The 16,218-nt window shown below is 56.6% G+C and overlaps 6 protein-coding genes across 6 annotated transcripts; 2 read left to right on the top strand and 4 right to left on the bottom strand.

The window, feature by feature from the left end:
- Positions 1–991: 991 nt before the first annotated feature.
- On the top strand, positions 992–3,512 carry FA10DRAFT_234551 (prolyl endopeptidase; the record flags this gene model as incomplete). The annotated part of the gene is made up of 4 exons (XM_025518987.1): positions 992–1,887; positions 1,948–2,799; positions 2,856–3,081; positions 3,144–3,512. 4 exons carry the CDS (start codon positions 992–994, stop codon positions 3,510–3,512), a joined length of 2,343 nt encoding a protein of 780 aa, XP_025374719.1.
- FA10DRAFT_187938 (hypothetical protein) lies at positions 3,495–5,649 on the bottom strand. The gene is made up of 3 exons (XM_025518351.1): positions 5,400–5,649; positions 5,118–5,333; positions 3,495–5,060 (listed from the first exon to the last, which is right to left on the bottom strand). The coding sequence occupies exons 1-3, from the start codon at positions 5,592–5,594 to the stop codon at positions 3,654–3,656; spliced, it is 1,818 nt and encodes a 605-aa protein (XP_025374718.1). The 5' UTR covers positions 5,595–5,649; the 3' UTR covers positions 3,495–3,653.
- Positions 5,650–5,795: 146 nt separating this feature from the next.
- On the top strand, positions 5,796–7,820 carry FA10DRAFT_262654 (DNA/RNA polymerase; the record flags this gene model as incomplete). Its single annotated transcript, XM_025520136.1, has 3 exons — positions 5,796–6,194; positions 6,263–7,597; positions 7,641–7,820. 3 exons carry the CDS (start codon positions 5,796–5,798, stop codon positions 7,818–7,820), a joined length of 1,914 nt encoding a protein of 637 aa, XP_025374717.1.
- Positions 7,821–8,201: 381 nt separating this feature from the next.
- Positions 8,202–8,957, bottom strand: FA10DRAFT_288937 (hypothetical protein; the record flags this gene model as incomplete). Its single annotated transcript, XM_025524247.1, has 1 exon — positions 8,202–8,957. One exon carries the CDS (start codon positions 8,955–8,957, stop codon positions 8,202–8,204), a length of 756 nt encoding a protein of 251 aa, XP_025374716.1.
- Positions 8,958–10,032: 1,075 nt separating this feature from the next.
- On the bottom strand, positions 10,033–10,432 carry FA10DRAFT_269471 (hypothetical protein). The gene has a single exon (XM_025522767.1). It carries the CDS (start codon positions 10,384–10,386, stop codon positions 10,210–10,212), a length of 177 nt encoding a protein of 58 aa, XP_025374715.1. The 5' UTR covers positions 10,387–10,432; the 3' UTR covers positions 10,033–10,209.
- Positions 10,433–11,141: 709 nt separating this feature from the next.
- FA10DRAFT_276394 (hypothetical protein) lies at positions 11,142–13,544 on the bottom strand. The gene is made up of 4 exons (XM_025523315.1): positions 12,920–13,544; positions 11,874–12,865; positions 11,711–11,813; positions 11,142–11,641 (listed from the first exon to the last, which is right to left on the bottom strand). The coding sequence occupies exons 1-4, from the start codon at positions 13,481–13,483 to the stop codon at positions 11,588–11,590; spliced, it is 1,713 nt and encodes a 570-aa protein (XP_025374714.1). The 5' UTR covers positions 13,484–13,544; the 3' UTR covers positions 11,142–11,587.
- Between the last annotated feature and the right edge of the window lie 2,674 nt (positions 13,545–16,218).

Raw genomic sequence — 16,218 nt, 5'->3', positions numbered from 1 at the left:
TGTTGTTGTTGTTGTTGTTGTTGTTGTTGTTGTTGTTGTTGTTGTTGTTGTTGTTGTTGTTGTTGTTGTTGTTGTTGTTGTTGTTGTTGTTGTTGCTGCTGTGCTTGTTGCTGCTGTCGTTGCTGCTGGAACTGTCCTTGGACACCGGATGAAGACAAGGGCTCCATCGACATGGGTGTCACAGCCTGCAATGTCTGCCGAGACATCTGGAATTCTGACGACAGCAAATTCCGAGGGAGCTCTTGTTCCAACTCTCTATTGCACTCGTTTGTCTGAGTGGTGGGTGAGGGACGGGACAATGACATCTTGATGCGCGGCGCGGCGCGACGCGGTGCGGCCCTGCGCGCCTGTCTGCACCACTTTATGTCTCAGCAAAAAGGAAGAGGTTGGAGGCCCGAGCGTCTGAGATTGGTGTCTGACAGTGTCCACCAATTGACATGTTCACATTAGACCACGATCGCATCAAGCCAATGCCTCGAGCACTCAATTTGCAGCCATCAATGGCAGCGAAGAAGAGATGATGACATTTATATGCTCCGTTGTGAGCACGGACGGCATCTGCTATGGCGTGGCTGCAGCGAAAATTTAAGCTCCCCTCGAGAGTGCCGCCCGCTTTTGCACGTCTCACTAAGCGTGTCGCGATCTGATCACAACGACGAAAGTTGCCCTTTATCCCCTTTTCTTTTCACTTCCCGACAGACAAAGGGCACTGAAGCCCGTGGCACAAGCAGGCAAGAGCGTGTCATCAAGTGACACGAGACCCATGCCAGCGGTCACTACTGCTGGGAGAGCTTCGATCTTGACACCTGGCGTGCGTCGTTTCGTCTACCCCGTGTCAGCCTTTGCAGCTTTGGCCGCCGTCTACATTGCTTCGCAGCACTCCATCAGGACGCAGCTGCCGCTCTCCGCGCCCGTATCAACGCCCCTTCTCGCCCCGTTCGCCATCACCAGACGGCTCTTTGGCAGCCAGAGCAGCGTTCGGACCACCACCATGTCGTCGAACCACAGCGCTCCTGGGTGGAGCTCGGAGGAGCGCCCAAAGTACCCTAGTGCGCGACGATCGGCAGAGGACAAGACGACTTACAAGTCGGCCGCAAAGGGTGAAGTTGCCGTGCCCGAACCCTACCTCTGGCTTGAGACGCCCCCTTCTCAATCGGAAGAGACGGCTGCGTTTGTCAAAGCTCAAGCTGAGCTCACCTCCTCGTACCTCGAGGGATGCAAGGATCGCAGCGAATTCCAGAAGCGCCTCACCGACAACTTCTCCTACCCTCGTTTCACCGCTCCATCAAGGAAGGGCAATGACAAAAAGACGGGCAGCTATTACTACATGCACAACTCCGGCCTTGATGCTCAATACACCATGTACAAGGCCTCGAGGGCTCAGCTCGAAGAGGCGGAAAAGACAAAAGTCAAGAGCCCATTTGGAGAGAAGTGGTTCGATCAAAACCTCCTCAGCAAGGACGGGACGGTGGCGCTCAACTCCATGGCCTTCTCCAAGTCTGGCAATTTCCTGGCATACGCCATCAGCAAGTCCGGCAGCGACTGGGTGACGATCTACTTTCGCTCCACCGAAAAGGTCTATGTCGAAGCGCCCTCCGACCCAGACGAGGCAGCAGCCGCTGGCCCTGATCGACTCGATGACGAGCTGAGCAACGTCAAGTTCAGCAGCATCACCTGGACCCATGACGACAAGGGCGTCTTCTACCAGCGCTATCCGGATCCCAAGAAGGATGAGGAGGGCAAGACGAAGCGTGGCCAGGAGACCGATGCTGCTAGAGATGCTCGTCTCTACTATCACCGCCTGGGAACCAAGCAAAGCGAGGATGTTCTCATCATCGACGTGGTACCCGACATCCCCTCTGCCCTGTGGGGTGCATCAGTGAGCGAGTGAGTTTTCTACTAGCGTCCATCTTAGATACCTCACCAGACTAAATCTCCGTTCAACAGAGACGGGAAGTGGCTCATTGTCGAAATGTCCAAGGATACGGACCCAAAGCAGCGCACGTTTGTGGCCTCGCTCGACCAGCCCTTGGGAGAGAAGATGAAATGGATCGTCCTGGCGGACGACTTCAAGTACTCCCTCGAGTACATCACGAACGTCGGCCTCGATTTCTACTTTCGCACGAATCGGGATGCGCAGAATTACCGCATCGTCAAGACAACCTTGGACCCTTCATCAGCAAAAGAGGTCAGCCACGTCACGCAGCTCAAGGGTGAGGCCGATGTTATTGATGTCATCCCTGAGGACAAGGAGGCGCCGCTCAATTCGGTCAATGTCGTCAACAAGGACAAGCTCCTCGTCATCTACGCCAAGGATGTCAAGGACGAGCTATGGCAATTTGAGCTCAAGACTGGTGAAAGAGTCGGCCGCCTGCTCCCCGACCTCGTCGGCACCATCACACAACTTACAGGCCGCGAGGAGGACGATGAATCCTTCGTCTCTACAATGAGCTTCATCAACCCGGGCATGCAGACGAGGCTGACCTGGAAAGAGGGCAGCGGCCCTCGCGATCTGCCCACGTCGACGCTCTTCCAGTCGACTGTTGTCAAGGGCATCGACCCCGATGCCTTCATCAGCAAGGAGGTATTCTTCAAGAGCAAGGATGGGACAAAGATCCCTATGTTCCTCACATACCGAAAGGACACAAAGCTCGATGGAACCGCACCTTCGTGGCTCTATTTCTACGGTGGCTTCGGCATCTCCATGAAGCCTCAATTCTCGCCCACGCTCATGACGTGGATTGCATCCTATGGCGGGTCCCTGGCATGGGTGAATGCGAGGGGCGGCGGAGAGTACGGGTGAGTCTGAGCTATTCGTCTTGTCTACCCAAAGAGAAGCTGAAGCAGGTCATCAGAGACTCTTGGCACGAGGAAGGTCGCTTGTTGAAGAAACGAAACACGTTCGACGACGCGATCTCTGCCGCGCAATACCTCGTTGACGAGAAGATTGCGGCCGAGGGCAAGATTATCGTCAATGGCGGATCCAACGGTGGCTTGGGCGCCATGGCTGTGGGAAATCGGGCCCCCCAGGGTCTCTTGGGCGCCGTTGTGGCCGAAGTCGGCGTCCACGACATGTTGAGGGTGAGACATCCTCCACCTTGCTTGGATCATAACGAAGCTGACCAACTTTCTCGCGATAACAGTTCTGGATGTTCACCGCTGGAAAGTTCTGGACGGCCGATTACGGTCACCCCGGTGAAGACCCAGAGATCTTCGACTACAACTATGGCTACTCGCCCCTGCACAATGTCGACGCAAAGAGAGTCTATCCGACGGTGCTGCTGCTTTCTGCAGACCACGACGATCGTGTCTCTCCGCTGCACACCTTCAAGATGACGGCCGAGCTGCAGCATCATCTGCCAAACAATCCCAACCCGATCCTGGCGCGCATCGAGCTCAACGCAGGACACGGGGCTGGAAAAAGTACGCAAAAGAGGATCGAAGAGGCCACGGACAAGATCAGCATTGTCGCGAGGGCCCTGGATCTGAAGATGCTCGATGTCCCCAAATGACTAGCCGATGGCATCCAAGCCCATTCAAGGCTGTAAGAAAAATCTGAGAGAAGAATCAAGCACAACAAAACAAAAGACAAGAAAAGAATCACATCACTTAACATCATCATTAACAATATTTATCATACATGCACTTGTGCTCTATTTTGTCTCGGATGCTGATGCCACAGATGGCTGCAGGCGAGCCAGCCTCTCCTGTCGTTGCTCATCAAGCCTCGTCGCTTCCCTGTAGCAGTCCCACTCGACCGTATGTGACCCCTTTGAAGCTGCGATGAGTCTAGCGACATTGAGCCGCCTCACGAGGTCCTCCTGTTCCATTCTTGGCTTGCCCTGTGCTTCGCCTTTAATCCTCGACTCGACAAAGTCGTCTTGGATTTTCTCCGAGATGGGCTCGGGGATCGTGATGCCCACGATACGGTCCTGAGACCTGGCGAGGTAAGCCCGCAGGCCATCAGCCTTGGCGCCTCCCAACATCGCCACCGCCTCGTTGTCGTCGCCTCGGCCGCCGCCGCCGCTGCTGTACAGTCTCGCCGGGTCTTTTGCGTCCAGCGGCACCTGCACGTCGAGGGGCAAAAAGGATTTGCCGTTTGAGACGACGAGGAAGCGCAAGTCGACGTCCATCTCGACGTTTGTGCCAAAGGGAAACGCATAGGCGAGCCTCTTTGTCTGAAGGACTGTCGAGAGGGTGCGGATGTTGTTGATGCCGCCCTCGCGAAGCTGGCCTTCGTCCATCGACGTCTCGTCGAGCAGGACAAGGGTGCCGTCGATGAGTTGAAGACGGCCTGCATCGAGGCCCCCGCTCGATGCAGAGGCGGGCGAAAAGGCGTTGGAAGCCTCGTTGAGGTGCGAGAGCGACATGGGCTGGTGGACCGACAAGGGGAGAAGGTGCGAAATGATGTTGAAAAAGGAGGGCAGCCTGTTGTCGTACGATGAAGGCGAAGTGGGCGAAGGAAAGTGGCTCAAGTTGAGCGAGAGGGAGCCGAGAACATTGGAGCTCTTGCGGGTGTGGATCTTTGCCAAGAGAGAGAGGAGGAGCCATTCGGCAGAGAGACTGTCGCCGCCAAGGGAGCGTGTGATAGCCTCAAGCAGCACACCTCGATCTGCTGCGTCGTTGCCCTGCTTCGGCGGTGCGTCTTGGAGGGTCTTTACGGGAGAGAGCGAGAGGACATGGATTGCAGGCTGGCTGGAGGTGGCATTCGACTCGTCGAGAGCGTGTTCAGGAGCGCCCGTCTCCGCCCAACCTGATGTCGGCGGGACGCCTTCGTCAAGGATCCCGACGAGGTCAACGACGTTTGCCACGCGCAAAGCCTCGGCCAGGTCCTCATCGTAGAGTTTGAGAAGGGCTCCAAAGCCTTTCTTTGTCGGGAGCTTCCTCTTCATTGTTGCGAGGTCCACACCAGGAAGCGCGGGCAACGCGGCTTCGTCGAGCTGGAGCATCGCCACGGCGTCCTCAGAGAGCCCAGGTTGCTCCACCTGCCGACGATACCAGTCCGTCTGGCCAGGTAGCGAGACGCCGTACATCGTCGTCAAAGACGCCATGTTGGAAGGCTGTGCAGAGAGAATTGAGCAGGTGGTCTTCCACGGGGAGGCGACCGCGCCACTCACGTCAAGGTCCAGCTCCGCTGTGACAATCCCGTTGTTCGCACCACCAAACAAGGCGCTCTTCCATGTCCCATCGGCAGCACGCAACTTGTATGGCGTCACTTCATCGCCCATGTTCGTGTCTTGGATCATGCATCGCCAACGCACCAACCGCGTGGGGCGAGCGCTCCGGTCGGCTTCGAAGAACTCTTTGAGAACCTTGCCAGTAAGTGGCGAAATCTATCGGATGATGATGGACATGCGGTCAGGAGATGTAGTTTGGGAAGAGATTTTACACACGCTTACCTTTGCCCGGGCGTCTGCCTCTGAAAAGAGACGATCAAAGTGAGCTTGAACATCGCGGACGAGGCCAGTCGAGGGCGATGGCGAGGGCGAGGTCGAGGAGCTGCTTTGCTTCTGCTGCTGCTCAAAGAGCTCTTGCACCACAGAGGCAGGCGAGGCGAGCGCCTTTGAGAATTCCGTACTAGAGGCGACGACCATTTTCTTCGGTTCTATTCTTTGGCGACAATCAATGGGGGAAGGATGTTTGATGTCGAAAGCAGCAGAGTAATTTACACGCTCGGTTTACGCGACGCGTTGCCTCGTGACATGAGCTCGAGCTTGCTAATACGCTTTTGGTAACTTTTTTTGGGCAGTGGTCAGTGTCGATCTAGGCACCGACGGAAGGCAGCTGCGAAGAGCATGTCGGCAGAGTTGACGACGCCGTTCGAGCAAGCTGCCTCTGCCTCGTCGTCTTCGGGCGGCTATCGCGGTTTAACAACGCTGCCAAGCACTGGTCCGCCTTTGGCAGACCCCTTTGGGACGCCGACGTACCGCCACCTCCTGTCTGCGGGATCGCTAACGCCGCTGAATCCGCTCCGAGTGGTAGCGCACTGCGACGTCGATGCGGCTTACGCCCAGTTCGAGGCTCGAAGGCTTGGTATCGATTCGTTTGAGATTCCTGTGGCAGTCCAGCAGTGGAGTGGCCTCATTGCGATCAGTTACGCTGCAAGGAAGTTTGGCATCAGCCGGCATGCCGACGTAGAGGCGGCCAAGAAGCTCTGTCCTGAGCTCGTCCTCGTCCATGTGCAGACGATTGCGGTGAGTCTACAGCCTACTTCACACCAGCAGGAGCATTCTGACCACTCATGCGCCGCCCCTTTTGACAGCCTGGCGCAAAACAGGCCGACTACAATGACAAGCCCCGACCAGAGACGCACAAGGTCTCGCTCGACCCATATCGACGCGAATCTCGGAAGATTCTCGATGTCTTCAAGCGAACATGCCCACTGGGTGCGGTCGAAAAGGCCAGCATCGACGAGTCGTACTTTGATCTGACGCTCGAGGTGCGCAAGCTGATCCTCTCGAGGTATCCTCACCTGCAAAATGCCCCAACAAAGGGCAAGGGCATCGATGAGCCGCTGCCACCGCCGCCGACGATCGATTGGGAAGGCCGAGGCGAGCTCGTTCCCGTCAAGTCAATCCAGGGCGGTGAGCGCAAGGAGGAGCAGGAAGAGGAAGAAGACATGGATGAGCGGCCAACATGGACAGATGTAGCGCTTGCCCACGGAGCTGAGCTCATGGCAAATGTTCGTCGAGCCGTTCTGTCCGAGCTGGGTTATACAACATCGGGAGGCATCGCCTCAAACAAGACGTTGGCCAAGTTGTGCTCGGGCTACAAGAAGCCAAATGCACAGACGACGCTCCTTCCCCGCGCTGTACCTGGTTACCTCAAGACGCTTCCTGTCTCCAAGATCCGCTTCCTGGGTGGTAAGCTTGGACGGGCCTTGGCCGAGACGTGGGATGCAGAGACTGTCGGTGATCTCTGGAGCGTCCCGAGGGAGAGGATGCAGGCCCACTTTGGCCCCGATGCCGCGTGGGTACACGCTGTCATTCGGGGGGTGGACCATTCGCCGGTAAATGCTCGGATCGCAAACAAGACGATGTTGGCCTCCAAGAACCTTCGTCCGCCGATTCGAGCACGGCATGAGGCACACACCTGGCTCGAAATGCTCGCGACGGAACTTGTCGTGCGGCTGCGCGAGCTGTGGGAGGATGAGGCAAGCTTCCAGCAGCAGGGAAGTAACGATGCCGGAGCAGAGGACAAGATGACGGTCAGCACGCTATGGCCAAAGATGCTCGTCTTGCGATTTATCAGGGCACAGACGGGACCCAGAGCCCGTCAAGCACCTTTCCCGTCCGTCAAGAATCTTGAGCCGGAGCATGTGCTTCGTCTGGCCGAGAAGCTGTGGAACGAAGCGTGCGATGACATGGGTCTGGACTCAGGACAGACTGTGACCAGGGGCTCTTCCGCAGAAGTTGTCACCATTGCCTTGGGTTTCAGTGGGCTCGAGAGAGGAGAGACAGGTCAGAAAACGATCGATGGCTTCTTTGGCGGGGCAGCAGCAGCAGCATCAGCGACCAAGAGAAAGAGACTGGAAGAAGGGGAAAAGACTGAGGATGAGGATGAAAGCGGACGGAAGGAGCCTGACAATCAGGAAAAGGTCCAATGGCGATGCCAAGACTGCAAAGAGACACTCAGTGTAGTTTACGACACAACATTCGCCACAAGGAACTTGCAAGACGAGGACGATCTTGAGACAGACTTTTTCGCTGAGGAGGGCCAGAAGGAGGCAGTCGAAGAAAGAGAAGACGAAAGTCGAAAGGAGGCCGAAAGATCGCTCGGAGCGTTGGTCCAGGATCATCAAGACTGGCACTTTGCCATGAAATTACACGAAGAGGAGCGAGCGTCGCCCGCTGTGACTATGACTACTACTGCTTTGTCGCAGGCGCCGCAGAAGAAGCAGAAGAAGATCAAGAAGGGAAGACTCGACAGCTTCTTTGTGAAGAAGTGACAAGTCTGCGTATACCCACCGGGATTATGGACATCCCCAAGCACACACGCCCCAAGCACAGCAAGTGTATGGTAGAGAGTTGGAGAGAACATGTATTGTTCAATTCCTGCCCGACGACTATTTCACGCAGGCATCGTGATAATGACAAGAGACCGAAGAAAAGGGGGAAGAGAAGGAAAAGGGGGCAAAAGGGGCACACAGTGCGGAGAGCAGACTACAGCGTTAAAGGAACAGGATTTTCGACTTCAGCAGCTCAAAGAAGGGGCGAAAGGATGTCGAGGTTGTTCTCGCTGCAGCCGAGGATGTCGATGTTGATCAAGGCAGCCGATTGGTAGATGGAGCACTTCTCCTCCTTCTTCTCCACGCACCCGTCGTCCTTGCCCTTGGTCGAAGCGTTGCGCTTCTCGAAGCGCTGACGGCCAAGGAGGTCCGACAGAATGCTGATGTCGGTCTTGGAGCAGCCGAGAAGGTCCAGGTTGATCAGACCACCTCGCTGGAACTCGGAGCAGATGTCCTTCTTCGACGAGCCCTTCTTGATGCAGCAGTGGTCGTCGTTGTCGCCGCCCTTGCTGGGCTTGTCGCCTCCCTTGCCGGGCTTGTCGCCGCCCTTGCCAGGCTTGTCGCCGCCCTTGCCAGGCTTGTCGCCGCCCTTGCCGGGCTTGTCGCCGCCCTTGCCAGGCTTGTCGCCGCCCTTGCCAGGCTTGTCACCACCCTTGCCAGGCTTGTCACCGCCCTTGCCAGGCTTGTCACCACCCTTGCCGGGCCAGTCACCGCCCTTGCCAGGCTTGTCACCACCCTTGCCGGGCTCGTCGCCACCCTTGCCGGGCCAGTCACCACCGTCACCAGGGACGCTGGGGAGGTGCGGGTGCTTGGGGTGGTGGTGAGGCTTCTTGTGAGGGTGCGAGACAGGAGCGGGCTCGTGGTGGCTGCCGCACTTGGAAGATTCGGTGGCAGCGGCCATGCCGACAAGGGCAACGGTGGCGAGCGTGGCGACGGAAGCGAACTTCATGGTTGGCCGTGTGTGTTGGTACTAAAAGAATGTAATGTGTGGTTGGGTCTGTGTTGGTCTATGAAGACACGTTGGGAAAAGAATGTAGGGGTGGGAGGGTTGAGGGGCTGGGAAAGAGCTGGAGGGTGAAGATGGGATGAGGGGAGGCGAGTGAGAGAGCCGTGGGGAGTCTTCTTATAAGGGAGAGAGAGCAGATTTCCATCCTCTCTCCGTTGTTCCTTTCCCTGCTCTCACTTACAATCAAATCTAGTTTCATCAACTGCTCGAGCTTTCAAGCAAGGTAGACAATTGTATTCTGCTTCCCCTCTCGCAGGGAACGGACCGATCTGCATCGTTCTCTTCAGATGAATGCAAGGCTGCATAAAGAAGAGCGTTCAGTGCTGCGATTGCGAGCGCACTAGTTTCTGGTCTCTTTGCCGTGTCGGCGATTGCTAAGTTCCACTTTGACCACTTCTTTAGTTTCATAGACACAACTCCATGTTTCTCGACTGGCCCACGCCTTCCTGATTGGGAGGCTGCCCGGTTCTCATGTTCGTGTCCCTGCAAGTGAAAACATTCCCCGGGTAGTAAGAACAGATCTGGCGTCGTCGCATCAGAGAGTCTCGATCTGCTGGAAAAGAAGAAGAAAACGTCTTCTTTCCCCCGGGAAAAGGAGGTGCAAAAGGAGGGGGTTGCTTTAGGGCGGGAGAAAGCCACCAAAGTTCCTGCGTTTCAGCAGCTAAGAGCCAGCATGCCCAAAAGCTGAGGTAACGTTGGTCACTGCATTTTAAGGTATACCAGCAAAGCAATACAAGTCGGGGAGCTAGGGATCAGTGTAACGATACTAAGCAGAATCTTACCCATATTTCCCGAAGAAGATCGAGAGTGAGGGGGGCTGTCATCGGAGCTTGAAGCTCCCCGACCTTCCCCTGACGCGGGCAAGGGGAAGAAGAAGAAGAGAAAATTCTGTTCCGCAACCCCTCATCAGGGGTACCTAGCTTCAAGCTGCTCGGCTGTACACTCTAACGCGGTACCCACTAGCTAAAAGCTCATTTTAAGAGTGAGCGCCACTTCTCCAACTTTGTACTGCGCGCTAAGAGAAGGGCCGAGACTCGGCATCGATCTTTACGTTTCGCATCTAACTACTTTGGCTAATTTTCTTTGCACACGAGAACTTTCTTAGCGCAGGTACAGCAGAGCTTTATGCATCGACCCAAGATTTCAATCGCAGATAGAAGCGCAACAAACATGTTCAACAATGGGGCCAAGCACATTAGGGGCAGTGTGAAGGGGTGGCTCCTGGACCGCAATACAACGACACCGTGCTCTTGGCCTTCGGTAGTCGAGAGGATCCGGGACCATTGTGGTCCCCCATTTTGGTCACACGTTGGCCACAGACCCGGGAAGCGTAAGATTCACCCTGTAGCGATTGCTCGATTTCCAGCCTCATCGTTGAGACCCGGGTTAATGCTGTAATATGAGATCCCAGAATTATTATACAACCGGTGCTGATCATCAAAGGAAGCTCCGCAAGAACCACGCAAACGAGCCGGCGCCTCCGAGACGGCCCAAATGATGCCGACCTTGCCAAATGAATACCGCTTCGTTCTGGATTCCTCCATTGGAAGAAGCAATTTACGCACGTACAGGCACATACACGGACCAAGCCATTTCTGCAACTGAAAAAGCCAATTTCGGCCAAAGCATCTCGGCCGGGAGAACGCAGGCCATTTCCTTCTCTGCCAATGCGTCGAATAATATGCGCCAGGAATGCCTAGACATGTGCGACTGCGAGCAGTCCAGCGTTGTCTGCACGCGTGTGGGTTCTGGTGTGGGTCTTAAGTTGGAGGCAGGAACGAGCTGGTGGCGCAGCAAAGCATACAGTGTGAAACAAAGTACTCTTTCGTTGGGTCAACGGTCCTCTTCCATCCTTCCCGTCTTGAACTGGAAATACGATGGGAAAACATCGCGAGCTCGTGCGCCTGCAAAATTACTACATTGGGAAGAACAGGCACAGAACAATCGTAGTACATGTCCCAAGAAATGAGGTCAATGATCCCAAGAAACGAAGTCAATGATTTCAGCTGCTGGTCGGTACAATTGCTCATTTTGATCTGATATAGTTCTCATTTGTTCAACACTTAGGAAAAACCCGAATGATAAAGAGTCAGCTACGTAATAGGGGCGTGGAAGACAAAGAAACAGTCGGCCAGCCACAGAAGAGCAACGCATGGACCGCGAGAAAGACGCATTCCTGCCAAGGCGGCCTGAGCGCCGTGGCGCATCGCATGGTGATTTAGGGGCAAGCACGGAAGTCGAGCTTGGAATAAGGGACCAAATGACGTTGACCTTCTTCCCAGCACAATCGTCTTCCGAGGATACATCCGACTCTACATGGTTTCGCATTGTGAGGATTCCACAAAGATCAAGCGGATAAAGTTGTACTTGAAGAGGGCTTCTGCGTTGATTGGAGATACAGTATGCACCTTAAAGGCAGGATTAGGAAGGTGAGCGAACTTCGAGCGTGCCATCAGAAACCTGAAGACACAGTCGACCCGGATCAAATAAACGGCACGTATCTCTAATCGTTATTGCGGACGAGACCCAAAGAGAGGGTTCGAGAAAAGAGAGAAAGTATCTTGATGGGTATACTAATAGTTTATACAGGCATGCTTGGTGGCGAGATCCATACCCTCCCCATCGAACTGTGGAATTGTTACACATCCCGTGTCAGTGGGGTGGCGAGAAAGGACAAGGAACGGGCAGATACCCACCATGAGGGCTTTACCGTGCTGATAGCCTTTCACCACATCAATCGTAGAGGGGTCAACGCCGGCTTCGAGAAGATATTGAGTCGATGCGGGCACGTCGACGAGACTGTAGTGGAATCACGTGAGCAAAAGGAGGGTCGGGGAAGCCAAGACGCCTGAAACTCACAGATCCTTCTCAGCCAAGATGAAGTGCGTATCTTTCGGGTCGAGGGTCGGCAGTTCGTCTGCCCAGAGGCACATGTCGGACCAAATGAAGCGGCGTCCAATGGTGTGCGCGACGCCCACCTCTCTTGCGACAAAGTAGCCGAGGAGCACCTCGATAAAGGTGGCCCACTTGCGGTACACAAAGGCATAGCAGACGGCCCCTTGCCACAGGCAGAACGAGACGGGGTCCACCAAGACATTACGTGCGCACATCTCCGGAGCCGTTCGCAGGATCCAGCCATGCACCATGGTGCCGTTAGAGTGGCTCAAGACCGTGACACGGTCCATGCTGTGTCGCTTGAGGACCTCGACGGTGGCTTGGGCCTGCTCGTTCTTCTCCGGCGGCTCGAGGAAGTGCGATGAGTAGATGCCGGCCGAGATGTGGGGCTGGATCATGATGACAACGCCGTCCTTGTGGCGGGCCAAGCGCTGCAAGAAGCGCTGGTACTGGCCGATGCCAATGCCGAGGCCATGGAGGAAGAGGATGGGGAGTTCCTTTCGGTTGCTGCTCGCTGACGACATCGGCGGCTTGACAAGGAATGAGCAGCGGCCTACATGCTCGTAGCGGAAACCGTGAGCCAAACGCAGCCATGTGATTGTGGCGGCCGTGACGGAATTGACTACGACGTAGTGGCCCAATGGCCGCTGGAGTACCTTGACAGGGTCGATGGTGAGCCTGAGTGGCTTGTGTTTGGGGTTGTAGCCGGGCTTGAGGTCGAACCACTGCAGCCTGATCTTTGTCATTTCCAGTGCAGCTTCGACGAGCTGGTAGATTTCGGCGTCTGCCTTGACCTGCTCAAGCTCCCTGCCGGCAAAGGCCCACGCGAGCCACTGTCGTACGTTGTCGGCGTAGATCTCATCGAGGGGCGCGTAATGGAACCAGATCCTGAGCTTCTCGCGCTGCTCGTCTGCCTCCTCTTGGTGGATGAGCCGATCCTTGAGCGCAGCCACGCCCTGCAACTTCCCATTTGATGACGAAGACGATGGCGGCGGAAGAGAGCCACCGACTTGGTGGGCCACTTCTTCTTCGTCATGCTTTCCATTGCCATTCTGCATTCCTCGTCGTCGCTTCGCCACGTTGTTGGCTGCGACTTGTTCCGCCGCCTTGACGTCCTCTCGACTCAGGCCGACCTCCAGGCACTTTGTGAGAAGCTTCTCGAGCATATCGGTGTCGATCTTGGGCAACGGCCTCGGCTTCTGAGCCTGTCGCATGAGATAGCGAAGGTAGATGCTGAACGGCACCTCCTGGCAGGCGTAGTAGAACCAGAATTTGGAGGCCAGGGGCGCGTGCACGGCAGGCATGTACCTCGCCAGTCCGGCGCTCGGCAGCCGGTCTCCCTTGAGCAAGGGCCGCAGGACGAGGTAGTAGAGCACCGTCAGCCAGCTTGCGGGCGTCACAAACCACACGGCGCCGGCGATGAGGGCGGCGACGTAAAAGCCACGCGTGCGCCGCGGATTCGTCGTGGAGGAGTGGTCGCGCCCCAAGGTAGATGCCACATCCGTGTGCGTGCTTGGCGGATGCGCGCTGCCGTTGCTTGCGACCCCGTTGCTTGGCTTGCTACTCGTCGTCATGTTGAGTCGGAGCAATGAAGTGGATGAAGAGGTGAAGGAAGACGTTGCAGCATCCTCAGTAGCCAAGAGGAAAGAAAACAAACGTCAAGAAATAGAAGGAGGGATCGCCCTTTCACAGATTCACAATTTTTATGGAATGTGGAGGCAAATAGAAAATAAGACTCAGGACGCAGTCTAAGCCTCAGGTGTGACGCCGTCGGGCTGAGCAAACAAAAGGCAGCGGAAGTCAAAGGGTCCATGGGATTTCGTACCGTTCGTTGGGGGGTAACATGAATGAAGATGGGTATGAAAGCAAGACTGTGAAATTGTGAAAGCGTCGTAGCGTCGTAAAAGAGTTTCGTGAGGTTTGTGTGGTAGGCTCGAAGATTGAGCCGTGTCTCGTGGGTCGCGCTGAGTAGGACATGACGGTAAACGGGAAAGATTCTGCTATTCGAGCGTCATCGCCGCAAGAGGGCCCTCCTCCCCACGCCGTAGTCATCGTAATGGACAATGGAGTAGCGTGTGCCGGGTGTGCCCCCAAGTAGCGTTTCCTTGACGATGATGGTTCCTGCAACGTCGCCTTCGTCGATGGAGGGCTCTCGCTCTTCTTCGACGATGCTCTGACCTTGCTGTCTGATCTGAAACCCAGCCTGGTGGCTGGGTGATGGCTTCTTGCGCCTGTAGATGGGCCTCGGCGTGCCTGCCAGGCTCATTGGGTCAAATTCCGGCACGGTCCATTCCCACTCTTCGGCGTCTTCATCGACGTCGTCTTCGTCTACTGATGGAACGGGAGCTCCAGTTGTCCCAGTCGCCCTAGCCTTCTGCGAATTACCATGCATAAGACCTGACCAGGATGATCCCAGCCATTCACCTGCACTCCAACCCATATTCGTCAGGCTCTCGAGCGCCGACGTAGCACCGTGTGTCGCAGCAGATACTAGCGTCGAAGGATCCAAGGCACTGGCCAAGAGCGTGACAATTGCTGGACTCGGGGCGACTGTCGCCGCTCTGTCCTCGGCGGCCCCTGAGACGACGCCGTCCTTGGCGGGAAGCGAGGGTTGGGTCTCCTTTGCGGAAAAACCAAAGAACCAGAGGAGGTGCTGAGGAAGGACAGGAATGTAGCGCATGGCGCCTTCCCTCTCGATGTTGCCCACCGACGTGGGCGAAAACACCGTGGGGCCCTGCAGCGATGAGGGGGGCCGGGCGTCGGGCACGAGCGAAGACACGTCGGCATTAATGACGCTCGCAGCAATTCGGCTGCCAGCCAGAAACTCAATCAGGACCGAATTGCCCTGGAGAGCCTTGCCTGCCCTCGTCTCTGTGGCCCGCGTCTTGGCGTTCTTGTTGCCCTTGGCGCTGATCCGCGGTCTCTCGCCCTTGGCCATCAGTTCCAGTCCGTCTTCTTCCTGCTCCTCTCCAGCTGCTGCTCCATCCTCGTCTTGCTCCTCGGCCGAGTGGCCGTTGTCCTTCTTGCTCTGCACGGCCAAGTGGGTATAGGGCGCGTCGATGGGCAGTGACTCGGTCTCGAGGGCATCCTGCCAGACGCGATCTTCGACGCTGTGGATCTCCGTCGTCGCCATCAGGGCTCGCGGCCTATGGCCGTGTGCGCGCATCGCCTTGACCGTCGCAGACGTGGGGCCTCGGACGTGACTGCGATTCTCGTCAGACTCCTGAGCCTCCGGCGCCGGTTCTGGTGCTGCTGCTGCCATCTCCAGCTCTCGCAATGGGTCTACGATTGACATTCTCTGGGCATTGGTGTCGATGATGGTGGGTTCATCTTCCTCGTCTGCATCCGAAAAGAGACCCTCGTTGGCCGTCTCTGCCCTCGATGTCCGGACGCTCTCGACAGACCGCTGGCTTGGCTCGCGCCTCTTGGCTGCCGTCGTCGGTGCGACATTGGCCATGACGAGGAGCGCCTTCTCCTGCTTCTTGGCTTCCTTCTTGGCCATTCGCTTCTTCTCGCCCTCTTTGCCTCCCCTCGCCTTGCGCCACAGCTTCACGGCGGGACCACCGACGGTCGAGCCACTCGCATCGCTTCTGTTTCCAGCATCGTCGTCATCGTCGTTGCCATTGTTGACGTCGCGCAAGAGATCTGGCCGGTGTGCTTCTCCATAGGCGACTTCATGCACCCCAGTTGCTTGCTCATCATCATCGTCATCATCGTCATCATCGTCGTCGTCGTCGTCATCGTCCTCCGCATCTGGCTCATCGTCGCTTGTCTCGCGTGCACTGAAGAAGTTGGCGCTGGCCATGGACGAGCGCATGCTCTGGGGGCGGGGTGCCGGCGGCTGACGCAAATGTTTGGGCTTCGTGGGCACAGGAGGCGGCGCAAACGTCGCCTCGCCGAGCACACTCCCTGACCGGCTCGGCGGTCGGTTGTCCTCATCAATGTAGACGTGTGCTGCCCCGTACAGGACTGATCGTCGAGGGGTGGCCAGCTCCTCCTCGTCCTCTTCCTCTTCTTCATCGACGTACCGCTGCGTGGCGCTATTTTTCGTCGGCGTAGGCGCTTGAACATTGAAGAAAGGCTCGTCTGGACCAAGCGCAAAGCCGTCCAAGGGCGTGTTGACATCCTCTTCCTCGGGCGTCGACGGCTCTTCGCGGCCGAGTGAATCGGCATCGAGGACGACGTTGGAGGCCACGACGCCGATGACCTGGCCCGTCTCGTTGTCGATGGCCACCAGGCTGTTTCGCCAGTCCGACGGTGCTCGGCTCGACAGTCGCGGACGCGGCACGGGTTCCACCATCGTTGTCGT

The sequence above is a fragment of the Acaromyces ingoldii genome (genome assembly GCF_003144295.1).
Source record: "Acaromyces ingoldii strain MCA 4198 unplaced genomic scaffold FA10scaffold_7, whole genome shotgun sequence".
In the NCBI taxonomy this organism is placed as follows: Eukaryota; Fungi; Basidiomycota; class Exobasidiomycetes; order Exobasidiales; family Cryptobasidiaceae; genus Acaromyces; species Acaromyces ingoldii.
Note: the sequence above shows the minus strand (reverse complement) of the source record. Positions and strands in the feature narration are given on the sequence as shown.